This window comes from Heterodontus francisci, chromosome 3 (genome assembly GCF_036365525.1).
Source record: "Heterodontus francisci isolate sHetFra1 chromosome 3, sHetFra1.hap1, whole genome shotgun sequence".
Lineage (NCBI taxonomy): Eukaryota > Metazoa > Chordata > Chondrichthyes > Heterodontiformes > Heterodontidae > Heterodontus > Heterodontus francisci.
Window position 1 is genome coordinate 107,515,320 of NC_090373.1, and position 21,582 is coordinate 107,536,901.

The following is a 21,582-nucleotide window of genomic DNA, read 5'->3' on the forward strand; positions in this document are numbered from 1 at the left end:
GAAATTTAATGTCCATGTGGCAAAATTAATGTGCTTCATTCTTGGTAAGTGGAAGCCTGCATGACACTGAAAAGTTTATTGAAAGTAACAGCAATAACATTGTGGAGAATTCACCTTGCTACCTCCATCAATAAAATGGTTCAAATTTACAACTTGTCAACTTCTAAGCTCATATATTGAAATGATGCAAAATGTAGGTAGGCATTTTCATCAAGAAGGAAAACATATACATGCATTTTTTGGTTAAAAAAGCTGTTAGGGGTTCCAGTTGAGGATTGGTCAGCTCCGGAAGGGGCAGATGGATCAGGGCTGGGGATGAAACAGAGCGGAAGTGGTGTGGGTGTAAACAAGCTGTCAGTCACTCGACAAAGCTCCAGCCGTTTCCAGCGCTAGGAGCCGGAGCAGCAGCAGCAACAATAATAACAATAATGGGTGCTGTGCTCGGAGCTTGTTCTTTAGCCAGCTGGGTAGGTGCACGGCTTCAGTGCAGTAGTCTGCAGATAATTAAGCGAAAGCGTTCTTCATAAACCGGTTGGAAATGAATTGCTCTGCGAGAGAATGCGCTGGCTGGGTCTCCGTTATCACTGCGGAGAGAGCAGATAACAAAGAGGGAAAGCAAGTCTTGTGACCAGATTCTGGTAGCTGGGCTTTTCTCTTTGTATTTCTGTCGGTAGCAGGATATAAAAAAAAAATCCTGTTATTGAGCCCCGGTGTATGATTTTTGTTTAGATGCATTGCCTCTGTGTAAAGAGATTTTCCTGGGCTGGTGATGTCATTGGCTTGTGGCACTGAAGAACTGAGTCATGGTGGACATCATGGCCTTTAAATAGCGAGCGGTCATGATCCGATCATGTAAAATTCTAGTTAGCTTTCAGAACCCGTTCAGTGTTTTAAAAGCTGTTAGTTGGTAAGGGGAATGTGCATGTGATCCGCAAAATGTCTACCAGATCCCCAAATTTAATGCCCCCACCCCAACCCCTCTGTGAGCAAGTTGTGAAGGAAGCTGGATTGAGTGTTGCAATATAAAGTGTGCCAAAGGGTTAAATTTTGAATGTATACAGTCCGTCCCGAAAACCTGACTGCCACGTAATTGCCTGCAGTAAATTGGTGAAAGCAGTCAAGTCTTGCTTTGAAGGGTGTTTGGGCAGCAAGATACCTCCTTTTAACAACGTAGAAACTATGTTGGATGTTAACATTGTTTCAAATTTTTATTTGGCCTTTACTAAAACTGTGTCGAATGAGTACACTGCAGCGAAAGCAGCAACAAGTGTCTCTAAGCTGCCAGTTAGGCCAGGTGACCTGGGTTTTTTGGAGTGGGTTGCTCTGGCCATGGAACCTACCTTGAAAATTCCTAGTTGATCTATTGACTTCCCTTTAATTTCCACTGTATGTCATATATATATATATATATATATATATATATATGTCATATATATATTTGAAAGATTAAATGTGATGGTTGGCCGAGAGATGTGTAAATGAGGTTAGCCAAATGTGAATTATTCACTTGAATATTGTGTTAAAATAGTGGGTATCAGTGGGTATCCAGGTATCAGTTGGACATTGTACTTGTCCAAAGGATGAATGAGACAAAAAAACTTTTGACTTTTGAATAAGAAATATGCAAAAGTGTTAAGGGAATGGAAAATGTACACCTGGGATATTAATTTAATTGCATTGCAATATTAGGTAAAGGAAACATAGGTTCAAACTAGTAGAAGGTCAGTTTGGGACTGATAAAAGGGAATTTTTCTTCTCACAAAGATTGGTCGATATATGGAATAGACTTCCAGACAGCAAAGAAAGCAAAAACATTGGGATCATTTAAGAAACAGATGGATGCTGCAATTGGTGGTGTCTTTTTGGATGGTGATGAACTTAGTTAGATTAATGGCTTTCCTTATCCATAACTCTCTTGTAGTCATGAGTCTGGTCTGCCCATTGGATAAATACCCTACCCAGTGCTTTCTGTTTGTAACTGGGGTGTAGGCTAGCCTTTAATCTTTGAAAGAAAGTCTTGGAATAGTTCGAATGCAACTTTTATGGTAGCAGTAGCCATATTATGTCTCTTTTTATTGAGGGAAAAAAGAAAATCATTGGTTCTGTCATTGCCATGGCTGTAAAAGTTGTTGCGATTGGCCAATGTATTTTTTTCCCCCTCCTTTGTTCACCTACCAACCAGAATTGCAAATATTCCCTTTTTGGTATATCCCTTTTTTCTAATATGTGGGTGAAGGGAACAGCATCAGTGTTTAAAGAGTGAGTATATTCTATAATACATTGAGCAGCATTAGAAATACATAGACGTTACCGTACAGAAAAAGGCCATTTGGCACAATCAGACTGTGCTGCTGTTTACCCTCCACCAAGCAAGTAAACCTAATCGCATTTACTTAGTGTTCTATATACTTGCACCCACCAATTCAATGTAATCTTGGATGTTTGCATAGTTTCTGCCAAAGCTACTATATTGGAAGCAACTTCCACAGCCTTGCAATTTTCAGTGTAAAGAAATTTATCTTGCCCTCTTGTTTTAAATCTCTTGCATTTAACCTTGTGTCTTTGACCTCTTGTTATTGACCCTTTTAATTACTAAAAACAGTCTGCTCTATCTACTTTGCCACATTCTTTCAGAATCTTAAACACTTCAATTATATCACCACATAATTTACAATAGTCTTATTTAAAAGGCCCAATTTTTCAAGTCCTGCTTCATATCACTCGGTAATATCCTAGTGAATCTGCATTGTATTTTCCACGGTTCTCTAGTATACTCTTTAAAGCCTCAAAATCCTTCCTTTAATGTAGAGCACACTGCTAATACACAGTACACGACTGAGGTATTTTTAAGGTTTTACATAGATTCATCATCTTGGCTTTTATGTACAAAGAACAGTACAGCACAGGAACAGGCCATTCGGCCCTCCAAGCCTGCGCTGATCTTGATGCCTGCCTAAACTAGCACCTTCTGCACTTCCGAGGCCCATATCCCTCTATTCCCTTCCTATTCATGTATTTGTCAAGATGTCTCTTAAACGTCGCTATCGTATATGCTTCCATCACCTACCCTGGCAGCAAGTTCCAGGCACTCACCACCCTCTGTGTAAAAAAAACTTGCTTCGCACATCCCCTCTAAACTTTGCCCCTCTCATCTTAAACCTATGTCCCCTAGTAACTGACTCTTCCACCCTGGGAAAAAGCTTCTCACTATCCACTCTGTCCATGCCGCTCATAACTTTGTAAACCTCTATCATGTCGCCCCTCCACCTCCGTCGTTCCAGTGAAAACAATCCGTGTTTTTCCAACCTCTCCTCATAGCTAATGCCCTCCAAACCAGGCAACATCCTGGTAAACCTCCTCTGTACCCTCTCCAAAGCCTCCACGTCCTTCTGGTAGTGTGGCGACCAGAATTGCACGCAATATTCTAAGTGTGGCCTAATTAAAGTTCTGTACAGCTGCAACATGACTTGCCAATTTTTATACTCTATGCCCCGACCGATGAAGGCAAGCATGCCGTGTGCCTTCTTGACTACCTTATCCACCTGCATTGCCACTTTCAGTGACCTGTGGACCTGTACACCCAGATCTCTCTGCCTGTCAATACTCCTAAGGGTTCTGCCGTTTACTGTATACCTCCCACCTGCATTAGACCTTCCAAAATGCATTACCTCACATTTGTCCGGATTAAACTCCATCTGCCATTTCTCCGCCCAAGTCACCAACCGATCAATATCCTGCTGTATCCTCTGACAGTCCTCATCATTATCCACAACTCCACCAACCTTTGTGTCGTCTGCAAACTTACTAATCAGACCAGCTACATTTTCCTCCAAATCATTTATATATACTACAAACAGCAAAGGTCCCAGCACTGATCCCTGCGGAACACCACTAGTCACATCCCTCCATTCAGAAAAACACCCATCCACTGATACCCTCTGCCTTCTATGACCGAGCCAGTTCTGTATCCATCTTGCCAGCTCACCTCTGATCCCGTGCGACTTCACCTTTTGTACCAGTCTGCCATGCGGGACCTTGTCATAGGCTTTACTAAAGTCCATATAGATAACATCCACTGCCCTTCCTTCATCAATCATCCTTGTCACTTCCTCAAAAAACTCAATCAAATTAGTAAGACACAACCTCCCCTTCACAAAACCATGCTGTCTCTCGCTAATAAGTTCGTTTGTTTCCAAATGGGAGTAAATCCTGTCCCGAATAATCCTCTTTAATAGTTTCCCTACCACTGACGTAAGGCTTACTGGCCTATAATTTCCTGGATTATCCTTGCCACCCTTCTTAAACAAAGGAACAACATTGGCTATTCTCCAGTCCTCTGGGACCTCACCTGTAGCCAATGAGGGTGCAAAGTTTTCTGTCAAGGCCCCAGCAATTTCTTCCCTTGCCTCCCTCAGTATTCTAGGGTAGATCCCACCAGGCCCTGGGGACTTATCTAAATGCTTTGCAAGACACCCAACACCACCTCCTTTTTGATAATGAGATGACTGAGACTATCTGCACTCCCTTCCCTAGGCTCATCATCCACCAAGTCCTTCTCTTTGGTGAATACTGATGCAAAGTATGCATTTAGCACCTCGCCCATTTCCTCTGGTTCCACACATAGATTCCCATCTCTGTCCTTGAGTGGGCCAACCCTTTCCCTGGTTACCCTCTTGCTCTTTATATATGTATAAAAAGCCTTGGGATTATCCTTAATCCTGTTTGCCAATGACTTTTCATGACCCCTTTTAGCCCTCCTAACTCCTTGCTTAAGTTCCTTCCTACTGTCTTTATATTCCTCAAGTGTTTCGTCTGTTCCTAGCCTTCCAGCCCTTACAAATGCTTCCTTTTTCTTTTTGACTAGGCTCACAATATCCTGTGTTATCCAAGCTTCCCGAAACTTGCCAAACTTGTCTTTCTTTCTCACAGGAACATGCTGGTCCTGGATTCTAATCAGCTGACGTTTGAAAGACTCCCACATGTCAGATGTTGATTTCCCCTCAAACAGCCGCCCCCAATCTAAATTCTTCAGTTCCTGCCTAATATTGTTATAATTAGCCTTCCCCCAATTTAGCACCTTCACCCGAGGACTACTCTTATCCTTATCCACAAGTACCTTAAAACTTATGGAATTATGGTCACTGCTCCCGAAATGCTCCCCCACTGAAACTTCGACCACCTGGCCGGGCTCATTCCCCAATACCACGTCCAGAATGTACTATTCCTCTTGTGATAAAACCTAGAATTGCATTAGCTTTTTTTTTAACCGTCCTCTAAACCTGAGGCCTTTAATGTCGTATGAACCTGCACGCCCAGGTCCCTCTACTGTTCCACAACACCAAGACAACTTCCATTCAGAGTATAATTACTACTGTTATTTTGTGGGTATCTATTAATCATGTGTTATGGACTAAATAATACATTATATGGTGAATATACATATGAAATTTAGTATGGTCCTGTATAATGTTTGCTGTATGAATGCTAACGGAACACTTTTTGTTGCTGCTTTTTAGTTTGTCTTTCATCTCCCTCATTATAGGTTATGCACACTACTGCATTTTCTGGGTGCCAGGGTGGGAGAGTAACCTATGGTATACCTCTGCCAGTGATGTCTTGAGCTGATTGACAGGTGGTTGTGGCAACTTGCTGTGCGATTTTATTTATTTTGAAGATTTTTCCTTCCCTGTTGGGAAATCACTGGCTGGCTAGCATTCCCATTCTCCCTGCTGACAAATGTGAAATTAAACATTCCCCATTGTATTGAATTTTTGAGTGACCTGCATTCTACCATTCTATGGTATTCTGCTGCACTCTTTCAACTAATTCTTCTGCTTATGCTAAAGTTAAAGATTATGCTTAATTCCCAACCTTTTCTTAGTGAATATTGACTGACTTATTGTGTTCGCTAATTTAAATTACTTTAAAGTTACAGTATGCTTTAATTTTACTTAAACTAAAGAATTATTTACTTTGTTCCAGTCGGCCTGTCTTTTTCTTCACAGATGCTGGCTGACCTGTATATTTCCTACCTTTAGTTTTTAGTTTCCATTATCTATTGGTTTATGACAAAAAATGGGTGTTATTTTTGAATAGACATGGTTTCTGATTCCTACTTCACAGTGCGTCACTCTAAACTGACCCACATTCCATTCCATGTGCCTTTCTTAGCTGAACCATTTAATGTGCCCAAACCTTTTAAAATATTATCAGTGCTCTCTGTGCAAGTCAACTGATTACTTAATTCTGAGTCATTATCTGGAGAGAGTTTGGATGAGCAGTGGTGGACTTGTGAGGAACCTACCTCCGGGGAGAGGATAAAGAGAGACCCGGGCTCAGGGCCTTCCACTTACCCGGAGAGAGTCGGGAGCAGCGGTGGACCTGTGAGGAACCTACCTCTACGTGCCAGAGTTTGGAAAAAAAAAAGGAAAAAATCAAACTGACACATCACAGGAAAGCAGTGAGTTGATTGGCTGGTGAGTATTTGCTGCTTAGGAACTCAGTCTAAACAACTAGAAGTTTAAAGACATTAAAAAAAATTCAGTATTAATCAGAGGTGATTCTTATCTTTTATTTTAAAATAAGGTTTATTACTATTTGTGAGGTTTTTATTAGTGCTTTATTATTGGTAGGGTATATTAATAATGATACGGTAGATTAGGATTGGTAAAGTTTAGTATTAGCAGTAGTAAGGTTATTCTTACTATTGGTAGGGTTATTAGTATTAGTAGTAGCAGGGTTTATTTGTAGTACCAAGGTTTATTATCTAATAGGTAGTGGAATGGCAGGACTGCTCCAGCCTCAGGGGTGTGCATCCTGTACTATGGGAATTCCAGGAAACTTCTTGGGTCCTGGATAACCATATGTGCAGGATGTGCCATCAGTTGCAGCAGCTTGAGCTCTTGGTTGTGGTTATGTTGAATTTATATAAGACGCTAGTTCGGCCTCAGCTGGAGTATTGCGTCCAGTTTTGGGCGCCACGCTTTAGGAAAGATGTGAGGGCATTGGAGAGAGTACAGAAAAGATTCACGAGAATGGTTCCAGGGATGAGGAACTCGGTTATGAAGATAGATTGGAGAAGTTGGGAATGTTTTCCTTGGAGAAGAGAAGGCTGAGAGGTGATTTGATAGAGGTATTCAAAATCATGAGGGTGGATAGACAGAGTAGATAGAGAGAAACTGTTCCCACTTGTGAAAAGATCGAGAATGAGAGGGCACAGATTTAAAGTATTTGGTCAGACTAGCAAAAGTGACATGAGGAAAAACCTTTTCACGCAGCGAGTGGTCAAGGTCTGGAATGCGCTGCCTGAGAATGTGGTGAAGGCAGGTTCAACTGAAGCATTCAAAAGGGAATTAGATAGTTCCATGAAAAGGAAGAATGTGTAGAGTTATGGGGGAATGGCACTAAGTGAATTGTTGTTTCAGAGAGCCGGTGTGGACATGATGGGCCGAATGACATCCCCCCCCCGCCCCCCACTGCCGCACTGTAACAATTCTGTGATTCTGTGAACAGATGTTACACTACAAGAAGTGTCCCCCTTTATATATTTTGGAAATAATAACTTATATTTGTAAAGCACCTTGAGTATGTAGATGCAGCAAGCAATTAGGAAGGCAAATGGTATGTTGACCTTCATTGCAAGGGGGTTTGAGTACAGGAGTAAAGATGTCTTGCTGCAATTGTAAAAAGCCTTGGTGAGACTGCACCGAGAGTACTGTGTACAGTTTTGATCTCCTTATCTAAGGATGGATATACTTCGTGTAGAGGGAGTGCAACGGAGGTTCACCAGACTAATCCCTGGGATGGCGGGATTGACTTATGAGGGGAGATTGCAGAAACTGGAGCTGTATTCTCTAGAGTTTTCGAATAATAAGAGGTGATCTCATTGCCACTTACAAAAGTGGGCGGCGCAGTGGCTAGTACCGCAGCCTCACAGCTCCAGCGACCCAGGTTCAATTCTGGGTACTGCCTGTGCGGAGTTTGCAAGTTCTCCCTGTGAACCGCATGGGTTTTCGCCGGGTGCTCCGGTTTCCTCCCACAGCCAAAGACCTGCAGGTTGATAGGTAAATTGGCCATTATAAATTGCCCCTAGTATAGGTAGGGGGATGTGGTAGGAATATGGGATTGGTGTAGGATTAGTATAAATGGGTGGTTGATGGTCGGCACAGACTCGGTGGGCCGAAGGGCCTGTTTCAGTGCTGTATCTCTAAATTAAAAAAAATAAATAAATTCTTACAGGGTGTGACAGGGTGGGCGTGAATAGGATGTTTCCTCTGGCTATTGAGTTTAGAACCAGGCGACACAGTCTCAAAATAAGCGGCAGGCCATTTAATACTGAGATGAGGAGGAATTTCTTTACTCAGAGGGTGGTGAATCTTTGGAATTCTCTTCCCCAGAGGGTCGTGGAAGCTCAATCGTTGAGCATGTTCCAGACAGAAATCGATAGATTTCTGGGTACTACTGATATCAAGGGATAAGGGTTTAGTGGGGAAGAATGGTGTAGAGGTAGATGATCAGCCTTGATCTGTTTGAGTGGCGGAGCAGGCTCGACGGGATAAATGGCCTACTGCTGCTCCTGTTTCCTATGTTTAATGTAATTAACGTCCCAAGGCGCTTCACAGGAGCATTATAAAACACAGGATGACACCGAGCCACAAGAGATATTAGGTCAGATGACCAAAAGCTTAGTCAAAGAGGTAGATTTTAAGGAGTGTCTTAAAGGAGGAAACTGAGGTGGAGAGGTGAAAAGGTGTAGGGAGGGTATTCATTTCAGAGCTTAGAGCCTAGGCAACAAGGCATAGCCACCAGTGGTGGAACGATTAAAATCGGGGATGCACAAGAGGCCATAATTAGAGGAGCGCAGATGTCTTGGAGGGTTAAGGGGCTGGAGAGATTAGAGATGAGAGGGGCACGGTTATTGAGGGATTTGAAAACAAGGATGAGAATTTTAAAATCAAGATGTTGCTTGACCGGGAGCCAATGTAGGTCAGTGAGTATAGGGGTGATAGGGGAACGTGGCCTGGTGCAAGTTACAACAGGGCAACAGAGTTTTGGATAACCTCAAGGTTATGGAGAGTTGAATATGGGAGACCAGTCAAGGGTTTTGGAATAATAACGTGAATACCTAGAAGCCCCGAATAAATCTGTGCCGATGAGTAATCTGCACAAATAGATAGGACTGAATTTTACGCCGTTCCAGCAGGTTGGATGGTGGTGTGGGGACGGCGTAAAATTGAGCGTGAGGCTCCGGGAGGCCTACCAGCCCCACTTCCACCTCTGGTCAAGTTTATGGCATCTGGGGGGGTGGAGGCTGCCACAGTGTCTCACTGCCGCTGGGAAGATCGGGCCCAGCCCTTCTGGTGTCGGGCTCCGTGGCAGGCTGCTGCCGGTACAGTCTACCGGCCACCCCCCCCGCCCCCCCATCATCACGGATCCTGACGTTGGGACCTCAACAAAATGCAGCCCTGATTATGGTCTCTTGCATGTGTTCTTACTTGCACTAATGCCAGCCTTCACTGACCATGCTATGCTATTTTTTGGCATTGACATGCTGAAAAATGTTGGCTTGGCAGAAATATAGTATAACTGCAGTGCCAATTCGATATCGTTCTGGTCTTTGTGCATGCAGGACCTGTTAAACTGTAGATTTCTTCATGGAATTTAAAGCACTTTTAAAAAGTTTTGAAGTCAGACTTCTCTTTCCTACCTCATTCAGAGCTATGGTACTTTATAAAAGAATCATAGAATTTTAAAGAATGATTCAAGCCTTTTGGTCCATTTCATCTGTACTAGCTGTCTGACAGAGGTGTTCACTTTGTTCCATTTTCCTGTTTTTTTTTCCCACCTATCCTTATTTTTTTCCTTTACAAATATTTATCAACTGTTGGTTTTAAAAACCTATACAGATTCTACTTCCTTCACTTTTTCTGGTAAGCCATCAGCCTTCATTCACCCTTCTGTTTGGCAATTTTGATTACCTTTAGCTTTCATAATCATAACTGCTCGAAGAATTGCAAATATAAGAGGTGGGCTAGAGGCATAAATTGCTATTGGGGGGTATGACATAATAGTGTTACTTCCCACTGCTCCCTGTATTTTTCTCGTTCTTTATGAAACTGTTCCAAGGTTTAAAAAAAAATGCCCTGTTTGTAGAGGCAAATTATTTATCCAAATGAGCCAATCTTCATTTCAGGAATGTCTGAAAATAATTATGTATATGCCCTTTTCAGTAAGAAAGGAGGGAGCATTAATTTAGTCTAGAGATACAGCACTGAAACAGGCCCTTCGGCCCACCAAGTCTGTGCCGACCATCAACCACCCATATATACTAATCCTACACTAATCCCATATTCCTACCACATCCCCACCTGTCCCTATATTTCCCTACCACCTACCTACTAGGGGTAATTTACGACGGCCAATTTACCTACCAACCTGCAAGTCTTTTGGCTTGTGGGAGGAAACCGGAGCACCCGGAGAAAACCCACGCAGACACAGGGAGAACTTGCAAACTCCACCCAGGCAGTACCCAGAATTGAACCCGGGGTGCTGGAGCTGTGAGGCTGCGGTGCTAACCACTGCGCCACTGTGCCGCCCTAATGAAAGAGTAAAAAAGTATACAATTTCTTTCTTCTTGTTACAGTGCAGAATGGCACATTTCACTTACAATTACTACCTTCAGTGAGGGTTAAAGAATGTTAATTGCAAAAATTCATATTACAAGTAGTTGGAAAACACCATCCAACATCAAATACTGTTATTATAGTCTGACTGTATGGAACTACAGTTCCATGGATTCTTTTCTCTCTTTGCAGATACCTTGTTTATGTGGCAGTGCACCATGCCTTCTATGTGGATGCTGCCCAAGTGGGAAGAATTCAACAGTGACTCGTTTGATCTTTGCATTCTTTCTGCTGCTTGGAGTTGGAGTGGCTTGTATTATGTTAATGCCAGGAATGGAAGAGCAACTGAAGAAGGTTGGGTATCTGTTGGCAGTTTACAGTATACTCCACTTGTATGTGTAACCTGGTTGACAAGTGCAAGGCACACAAATACATCTTTTATATTTTATGCGTAGGGAATTCAGAAGCAACTTCGTTACTCAGAGAGTGACGAGAATGTGGAACTTGCTACCACAGGATGTAGTTGAAGTAAATAGTATAGTTGCATATAAGCGGAAGCCAGATATTCACAGGGAATAGAGGGTTGTACTGATAGAATGGGAGAGGGCTTGAGTGGACATAAACACAAGGTACCATCCCACTCCCTGATCTAGCTACCTCTACTAGACTTTCTGATATCATAACAGTAGGGGTTGCCCTATATGCAACATTAGTGGTTTGGTTGCTTGCCATTGTCAGGCAAATATGGGAACTTCCTTCTGATCCCAGAAAATCTACTGGTATAATCAGCACAGGTTCTCTGGCTGCATTTGCCACATCAGATTTTCAGCACTTCAGAGGTCAGTTAAGAATCATCTATGTTGGTGTGGGACTGCCATCCCAGGCCACACTGGGTAAAGTCTGCAGATTTCCTTCCACACAGGACAGTAATAAACCATTTGTGGTCACTTCCACTAATTCTAGTTTACTTTATTTAAATTCAACTGATCAAACTGCAGTGCTGGGATTTGAACCCATGTTTTCTGGTTTATTAGTCCAGGCCTCTGCATTACCAGTTCAAGAACATAACCACTATGCTACCATGCTCCTTACTTACTAAGGGACACAGACATCCTTGTACTCCTACTTCATGCTAAACAGAAACAAAGGATCGAGAGTCGAGTTCCGTTTTATTAGTAAATGGACTTGTTTGAACTTTGCTGTAAGTGTTTTAAAAAAAATCTTAGTGTTAAATTTGTGTGTTGAAAGGGGTTCTTTTAGGCTACAAGGTAATCCTTGGCTTCTTTTCTCTACTAAAGCCATCTTCTTAAACTCCTCTCCCCTGTCTCCTCCGCTGTCACCTCCAACAAGTATGAGAAGCTCATGGATTTCTTTATTACTTCCTTTATCATTCTCCAGTTTCTCTCCTATCTCTGCTTATGTCCTCTCTGAGCTCATCTTGTCCTGCTCTCTTGACCCTATTCCCACTAAACTACTGACCATCCAGCTTCCCTCCTTGGCTCCCTTGTTAGCTGACATTGTTAATGATTCCCTCTCTTCGGATTTTGCCACTTCTTCAAATCTGCCGTCATCATCCCTCTCCTCAAGAAACCAACACTTGACCTCTCCGTCCTTGGAAACTATCCCCTCATGTCCGACCTTCCTTTCCTCTTCAAAATCCTTGAACATGCTGCCACTGCCCAAATCTGTGCCATCATTCCCAAAACTCCGTTTGAATCCCTCCAGTTAGGTTTCCGCCCCTGCCACAGTATTGAAACGGCTCTTACCCAAGTCACAAATGATGTCTTATTCGACTGTGGCAAAGGTAAACTATCCCTCCTCGTCCTTGTCACCCTGTCTGCAGCTTTTGATGTAGTTGATCGCACCATCCTCCTCTAACACCCTCTCCACTGTTGTCCAGCTAGATGGGACTGCTGTCGCTTGTTTCCATTCTTATCCATATAATCTTAGCCAGAGAATCGTTGTCAGTGGCTTCTCGCAGAGTTCCCTCTAGTGCCCTAATTCTTGGCTACCTTCTATTTCTCATCTACGTGCTGCCCCTCGGCGACATCATCTGAAAACATTACCTCAATTTTCACATGAACGCTGACAACAACCAGCTTTATCTCACCACCACCTCTCTCAACCCCTCCACTATCTCTAAATTGTCAGATTGCTCATCTGACATTCAATACTGGATGAGCAGAAATCTCCTCCAATTAAATTTTGGGAAGACTGAAGTCATTGCCTGTGGTCCATGCCACAAACTCCGATCCATCACACAAACTCCATCCCTCTCCCTGGCAACTGTCTGACTGTTTGCAGCCTTGAGATGACCCCGAGATTAACTTTCAACCACATATCCGCACTGTCACTAAGACCACCGATTTCCACCTTCGTAACATCACCTGACTTCGCCCCTGCCTCAGCTCTTCTGCTGCTGAAACCTTCATCCATGCCTTTGTTACCTTTAGACTTGAATATTCTAATACACTCCTGGCTGGTCCTCCACATTCCACCCTCCATAAACTTGAGGTCAGCCAAATCTCTGCTGCCCGCGTTCTAACTCTCACCAAATCCCTTTTACCCGTCACCCCTGTGGTTGCTGACCTACACTGGCTCCCGGTTAATCAATGCCTCGTTTTTCTTTAAATTCTCATCCTTGTTTTCAGTTCCCTTCAGGCTTGGCCCCTCCCTATCTTTCTAATCTGCCCCAGCACTACAGCCCTCAGATATTTGAGCTCGACTTCTGGCCTCTTGAGCAACTTGGTTTTAATCGCTCCACCCTTGGTGGCCGGGCTGTCAGCTGCTTAGGCCCTAAGCTCTGGAATACCCTCCCTACACCTCTCTGCCTCTTCACCTCGCTTTCCTCCTTTAAGACACTCCTTTTAAAACCTCACAGAATCACGGAATTGTTACATTGCAGAAGGAGGCCATTCGGCCCATCGTGTCACATCAGCTCTCTGAAAGAGCAACTCCCTCAGTTCCATTCCTCTGCCTTCTCCCCGTAACTCTGCACATTCTTCTTTTTCATATAACTGTCTAATTCCCCTTTGCTTCAATTGAACCTACCTCTTCGATCAAGCTCCATATATGGCTCCGTGTCATTTTGTTATATATTGCCTCTGTGAAGTGCCTTGGGACATTTTATTACATTAAAGGCAGTATATAAATAGTTGTTGTACAACAGCAAGACTTTTAAGTAGAACGCAGACTTGTATGAGTTCACCATTTCCATTTCAGATGTTGTTGTAGTGGCAGTGAGATGGATGCTGCCCGTACAGTGAGCATTGTGGTAACAATGCCTATCTATGTCCTGTTTCAGGCAGTTCATATCTTCCTCGCTGTTTACAGGCATCCTAGTTTGGTGTCATTGGCAAATTTTGAGATTCTACTCTGTATTCCAAGATCCAAGTCATTTATATATAGCAAAAAAAGCAGTGGTCCCAGCACTGGGACCCTTGGGGAACGGCACTGTCTACCATCCTCCAGTCTGAAAAGCAACCATTTACTACGACTCGCTGTTTTCTGTCATTAAGCTAATTTTTTATCCAAGTGGACAATTACCCTCCTATTCCACGAGCCTCAATTTTGTTAACCAGTCTTTTACATGGTACCTCATAAAACACTTTCTTAAAATCCATATAAACAACGTCCATCGCATTCCCTCCATCAACCTTCTCTGTTACTTCATCAAAAATTTCAATTAGATTAGTCAAGCATGATCTGCCTTTTATCAACTCGAACCCCTCAAAGTGTCAGTTGATATTTTCCCTGATTATCGTTTCTAAAACCTAACCCACCACTGATGTTAAACTAACTGGCCGAGAGTTGCTAGGACTGTCCTTGCTCCCTTTAACTACTTCCATACAAGAAAAGTGTTTTTAGTTATACTTTGTGCTAATGTGTTTTTTTAAAATACCACTTAAATACGTGTAAATAAAACAAGTCTGAGTAGTTTTAATTTTTCCCATCGCCTCTTCTTTCCTATGTAGATTCCTGGATTTTGTGATGGTGGAATGGCCACATCCATTCCTGGAGTCCATGGACAGGTGAACTGTGATGTGCTGGTTGGATATAAGGCTGTGTACCGGGTTTGCTTTGGCATGGCAATGTTCTTCCTCCTTTTTTCCTTGCTGATGATTAAAGTGAAGAGCAGTCAGGATCCAAGGGCTGCAATACACAATGGGTAATATGCACCATTCCCATTTTAAAAAGGGGTTGTGGGCTGCAAGCCAGTGCTTATTTCAGGGACTCAGTTACTAGCAATTTAATTTCATATAACAATTAGGTAATCAGCTAAAAGCTGTGTAATATGCTTATTAGTCTTGTGGTGGGAAGTAAATTTGTTATGGTTCTACCTGCAAATCTACTCTTGAGCCAAAGTTGGTTATCACATTTTTATTTTTTGGTGCCTTTGTTCTCCCAGGCCATATCATGACTGGAGTAAAAAGGGTAAGTGATCTGCTCCCAGGCTGTGCCAGTAGCACTCAGCTCCAGCTGTAAGGAGGTTTGTAAGTGGGAGTCTAGTGTAATGAATATTCATTCCAAATGTCGCTAAGAGTAGAAATATGATTTAATCTTGTTTTGTAATTAAGTTGCCTTGAGTAATGAAGATTAGTAGATTAACACAATAAATGTGCATGCTTGCCTCTGGCCTCTTGTGCATTGCCCCTTTCTTCGCTCCATCATTGGTGTTTGTCTTTAACCACCCTGGTCCCAAGCTCTGAAATTCTTTCCTTAAACCTTTCACCTCTTCATCTTGCTCTCCTTGAAACCCTCTTCTTTGATGGTTTTTGGTCACCCCATCCAATTTTATTTGGTTTGGTGTCCATTTTTTCTTTACACCTTTATGAAAAATTCTGGAACATTCTTTACATTAAAGGCACCATATTTTGCAAGTTGCTGTTGATTGTTTTGCATAGCGGGATAAGATTACCTCTAAGATCCCTCCTTTTCAGGTTGAGAAGCCCAAGTTTCTTCAGCTTTTCCTTATAGCTCAAACTTCTGACAATACTGATCAGCCTTGTGATTCTTCTAAGGGCTTCCTCCCAATGCTGTAATATCTGCCTTTATTTATCTGCCTTTATTTCTCAGTGACCGGAAGTCCAGAGCAGTTGTTGCCAGACTGCTTTGCCTGTGGCATTTTTCTTTTGATAATTTGACTTTGATATTGGTCAAGTAAGGTGTGTCTGGATGTGTTTGTGCCCATAATGTTTGACATCGTAGAGATCCTGAAGATCACTCCTAAGTTCCCTTCCCTTAAATGAAAGCTCTCTATTGATTGATCGGGTTTTACACTTGCAGGCATCTGCAAAGGGACAGAACTTTTATCTCTCCAGTAGCTGGTTGCATCTTTATCAAAACTTATAGAATGGGAAGACTTGACAGTTTTAGATCTGGGTGAACAGTATAATGAGACATTGAAGGGAATAGCAGTGATTAAAGATCAAGATGTACTGCTGACTACCAAATCTGTTATCTTCCTGTCCTCTTACATTGCAACAATACTGTCATGGTTCTATAAATGTATTTTACTATTTTAACAAAAGATGTATTATTGAATGGAATGAAACGTTGATCTGAGATACGGAAACATTGTGCAGACACATTAAAATACATTTTCCTTTCTGCTTCCAGTGTTTGTTGCAGCAGTGATAAGAATAATACATAGTCCTGTATTTTAGAATCATCCATTGCCAATGATAATCTGACCAACCTTTTTTCTTTTAGATTTTGGTTTTTTAAATTTGCCACAGTGGTTGCTATCACAGTGGGTGCTTTCTTCATTCCAGAAGGACCCTTTACAACAGGTTCGTATAATGGATGTACTGATAAAACTGCTAGTTTATATCACTCTGTTGAGATTTGATTTGATTGCCTTAGACTAAGCATTTTGATTGTGTATTTTTACCATGATATATCTATGGACTAAATCTTGATAGAATTACAATAGTACTAATGCAGCACTGTCATAATAAGTAACTGGGTCTACCAAATTTCACATGATGACAGGTGTTACCTCACATAGTGCAAAGCAACACAGAAAGGGATCTATGTAAGGTCAACCAGGAGTAGTGAAAATGATTTTTTTTTACCATTAATTTGCTGAAGTAGCAATAAGTGAAACTAGGATTAGAGCTACTTTTACCTGACTTTGAAGAGCTTGATGCTGACACTGAATACAACAACATTGATGAGTATATTTTTTTTTAACATAAAACATAGAAAATAGGAGCAGGAGTCGGCCCTTTGGGCCTGCTCTGCCATTTAAAAAAGATCATGGCTGATCATCTAATTTAGTACCCTATTCCTGCTTTCTCCCCGTATCCCTCGATCCCTTTGGTGTTAAGAAACATATCTATCTCCTTCTTGAATATACTTAATGACTTGGCTTCCATTGCCTTCTGCGGTAGAGAATTCCACAGGTTCACCACCCTCTGAGTGAAAAAATTTCTCCTCATCTCGGTTCTAAATGGCATACCCCATATCTTGAGACTGTGACCCCTGGTTCTGGACTCCCCAGCCATCGGGACCATCCTCCCTGCATCTAACCTGTCTAGTCCTGTTAGAATTTTATAGATTTCTATGAGATCCCCTCTCATTCTTCTAAACTCTAGTGAATATAGGCCTAGTCGACCCAATCTCTCCTCATACGTCAATCCTACCATCCCAGGAATCAGTCTCATAAATCATCTTTGCACTGCCTCCATGGCAAGAACATACTTCCTCAGATAAGGAGATCAAAACAGTACACAATACTCCAGATGTGGTCTCACCAAGGCCCTGTATAACTGCAGTAAGATATCCTTGCTCCTGTACTCAGATCCTTTTGCAATGAAGGCCAGCATACCATTTGCCCTCCTAATTGCTTGCTGCATCTGAATGCTTGCTTTCAGCAGCTGGTGTACAAGGACACCTAGGTCTCGTCGTACCTCCCCCTTTCCCAGTTTATCACCATTCAGATAATCTGCCTTTCTGTTTTTACAACCAAAGTGGATAACCTCACATTTATCCACGTTATGCTGCATCTGCCCACTCACCCAACTTGTCCAAATCATATTGGAGCCTCTTTGCATCCTCCTCACAGTTCTCATTTCCACCCCCCCCCCCCCCCCCCGCCCCAGCTTTGTGTCATCTGCAAACTTGGAAATGTTACATTTAGTTCCCTCACCCAACTCATTAATATATATTGTGAATAGCCGGGGCCCAAGCACTGATCCCTGCGGTACCCTACTAGTCACTGCCTGCCTCCCAGAAAAAGACCCGTTTATTCCTACTCTCTGTTTCCTGTCTGTCAACCAATTCTCAATACATGCCAGTATATTACCCCCAGTCCCACATGCTTTAATTTTGCACACTCACCTCTTATGTGGGACCTTATCAGAAGCCTTCTGAAAATCCAAATACACCACATCCACTAGTTCTCCCTTATCTATTCTACTAGTTACATCCTCAAAAAAACTCCAGTAGATTTGTTAAGCATGATTTCCCTTTTGTAAACCCATGCTGACTTTGCCCAGTCCCATTTCTGCTTTCCAGGTGTTCTGCTGTCACATCCTTTATAATAGACTCTAGCATTTTCCCCACTACTGATGTAAAGCTAACTGGTCTGTAGTTACCTGTTTTTTCTCTCTCTCCTTTCTTAAATAGTGGGGTTACATTTGCCACCCTCCAATCTGTAGGAACTGCTCCAGAGTCTAGAATTTTGGAAGATGACCTGCAGTGCATCCACTATTTCCAGGGCCACTTCCTTTAGTACTGTGGGGTGTAGATTATCAGGCCCTGGGGATTTGTCAGTCTTTAACCCCATTCATTTCCCTCGCACCTTTTTTTTTTACTAATACTGATTTCCTTCAGTTCCTCCCTCTCATTAGACCCTTGGTTCTCTAACATTTCTGGGAAGTTATTTGTGTCCTCCTTTGTGAAGACCGAACCAAAGTATGTGTTTAATTGTTCTGCCATTTCTTTGTTCCCCATTATAATTTCCCCCATTTCTGAACGTTTGTCTTCACTAATCTTTTTCTCTTCACATACTTATAGAAGCTTTTACAATCAGTTTTTATGTTCCTCGCAAGTTTACTCTCATACTCTATTTTCCACTGCTTAATCAACCTCTTTGTCCTCCTTTGCTGAATTCTAAACTGCTCCCAATCCTCAGACTTGCTGCTTTTTCTGGCAATTTTATATGGCTCCTCTTTGGATCTAATACTGTCCCTAACTTCTTTTGTAAGCCATGGTTGAGCCACCTTTCTGGTTTTATTTTTGCGCCAGACAGGAATGAATAATTGTTGTAATTCATGCATACATTCTTTAAATATTATCCATTGCCTATCCACCATCAGCCTTTTTAGTACGGGCGGCACAGTGGCGCAGTGGTTAGCACTGCAGCCTCACAGCTCCAGGGACCCGGGTTCGATTCTGGGTACTGCCTGTGTGGAGTTTGCAAGTTCTCCCTGTGTCTGCGTGGGTTTTCTCCGGGTGCTCCGGTTTCCTCCCACAAGCCAAAAAGACTTGCAGGTTAATAGGTAAATTGGCCATTATAAATTGTCACTAGTATAGGTAGGTGGTAGGGAAATATAGGGACAGGTGGGGATGTTTGGTAAGAATATGGGATTAGTGTAGGATTAGTATAAATGGGTGGTTGATGGTTGGCACAGACTCGGTGGGCCGAAGGGCCTGTTTCAGTGCTGTATCTCTAATCTAAAGTTTCCCAATCATAGCCAACTCGCGCCTCATACCTTCGTAGTTTCCTTTATTTAGATTCAGGGCCCCAGTTTCGGATTCAACTACTTCACTCTCCATCTTAATGAAGAATTCTATCATGTTATGGTCGCTCCTCCCCAAGGGACCACGCACAACAAGGTTGTTAATTCATCCTTTCTCATTGCACAATACCCAGTCTAGGATAGCCTGTTCTCTAGTTGGTTCCTCAACGTATTGGTCTAAAAAACCGTCACAGTTTTAAATTGAAGATCACATGCAAGCCAGCACAGATCTGTTAAAGGACAAATGGTGTTTAGCTAACTTGAATTAGTTTATTGATGAGGTAACAGAGGGTCAATGTGGTCTACATGGACTTACAGAAGATGTTTGATAAAGTGCCCTATATTAGGCTTGCCAGCAAAGTTGAAACTCTAGGAATAAAAGGGACAGTGGCAGTATGGTTACGAAGTTGGCTGAGTGACAGGAAACAGAATTGTGATGAATGATTGTTTTTCAGACTGGAGGAAGGTATACAGTGGGTCGGTACTAGGACCACTCATAGAGTCATAGTTATACAGCACAGAAACAGGCCCTTCGGCACATTGTGTCTGTGCCGGCCATCAAGCACCGACCTATTCTGATCCCATTTTCCAGCACTTGGCCCGTAGCCTTGTATGCTATGGCGTTTCAAGTGCTCATCTAAATACTACTTAAATGTTGTGAGGGTTCCTGCCTCTACCACCTTTTCAGGCAGTGCATTCCAGATTCCAACCACCCTCTGGGTGAAATAATTTTTCCTCAAATCCCCTCTAAACCACCTGCCCCTTACCTTAAATCTATGCCCCCTAGTTATTGACCCCTCTGCTAAGGGAAAAGGTTTCTTCCTATCTAATCTATCAATGCCCCTCATAATTTTGTATACTTCAATCAGGTCGCCCCTCAGCCTTCTCTGCTCTAAGGAAAACAACCCTAGCCTTTTCAGTCTCTCTTCATAGCTGAAACGCTGCAGCCCGGGCAACATCCTGGTGAATCTCCTCTGCACACTCTCCAGTGCAATCACATCTTTACTATAGTGTGGTGCCCAGAACTGTACACAGTACTCCAGCTGTTGCCTAACTAACATTTTATACAGCGCCATCATAACCTCCCTGCTCTTATATTCTATGTCTTGGCTAATAAAGGCAAGTATCCCATATGCCTTCCTAACCACCTTATCTACCTGTGCTGCTGCCTTCAATGATCTATGGACAAGTACACCAAGGTCCCTCTGACCTTCTGTACTTCCTAGGGTCCTACCATCCATTGTATATTCCCTTACCTTGTTAGTCGTCCCAAAATGCATCACCTCACACTTCTCAGGATTAAATTCCATTTGCCACTGCTTCGCCCATCTTACCAGCTCATCTATATCGTCCTGGAATCTAAGGCTTTCCTCCTCACTATTTACAACACCACCAATTTTCGTGTCATCTGCGAACTTATACCTCCTATATTGACATCTAAATTATTAAAGTACACTACAAACAGCAAGGGTCCCAGCATCGATCCCTGCAGTACACCACTGGTCACAGGCTTCCACTCACAGAAACAGCCCTAAACTATCACCCTCTGCCTCCTGCCACTAAACCAATTTTGGATCCAATTTGCCAAATTGCCCAGGATCCCATGGGCTCTTACCTTCTTAACCAATCTCCCATGCGGGACCTTATCAAAAGCCTTACTGAAGTCCATGTAGACTACATCAACTGCTTTACACTCATCTACACATCTAGTCACCTCCTTGAAAAATTCAATCAAGTTAGTTAGACAAGATCTCCCCCGACAAAGCCATGCTGACTATCCCTGATTAATCCCTGCCTCTCCAAGTAGAGATTATTCCCGTCCCTCAGATTTTTTTCCAGTAGTTTCCCAGCCACTGATGCTAGACTCACAGGCCTGTAATTACCTGGTTTATCCTTGCGACCCTTCTTGAATAATGGTACCACATTCGCTGTCCTCTAGTCTTCTGGTACCTCTCCTGTGGCCAGAGAGAATTTGAAAATTTGTGTCAGAGTCCCTGCTATCTCCTCCCTTGCCTCGCATAACAGCCTGGGATACATCTCATCTGGGCCTGGGGATTTATCCACTTTTAAGCCCGCTAAAACAGCTAATACTTCCTCCCTTTCAATACTAATATGTTCAAGTACATCACAATCCCCCTCAATGATCTGTACACCTACATTGTCCTTCTCCATAGTGAACACAGGTGAAAAGTAATCATTTAAAACCTCACATA

At 42.6% G+C, this 21,582-nt stretch overlaps 1 protein-coding gene across 2 annotated transcripts in view; it reads left to right on the forward strand.

Moving 5' to 3' along the window:
• Positions 1-346: 346 nt before the first annotated feature.
• Positions 347-21,582, forward strand: part of serinc1 (serine incorporator 1) — a 38,759-nt gene continuing 17,523 nt past the window's right edge. Inside the window, exons 1-4 of one of the 2 annotated variants that reach the window (XM_068025388.1) lie at positions 347-467; positions 10,815-10,976; positions 14,597-14,790; positions 16,335-16,414. In XM_068025388.1, coding sequence (XP_067881489.1) covers positions 429-467; positions 10,815-10,976; positions 14,597-14,790; positions 16,335-16,414 — 475 coding nt within the window. In that variant the 5' untranslated portion in view covers positions 347-428. Of the gene's footprint in view, positions 468-10,814; positions 10,977-11,656; positions 11,824-14,596; positions 14,791-16,334; positions 16,415-21,582 lie in introns of those variants that run through there. The other variant, XM_068025394.1, reaches the window with a different exon arrangement.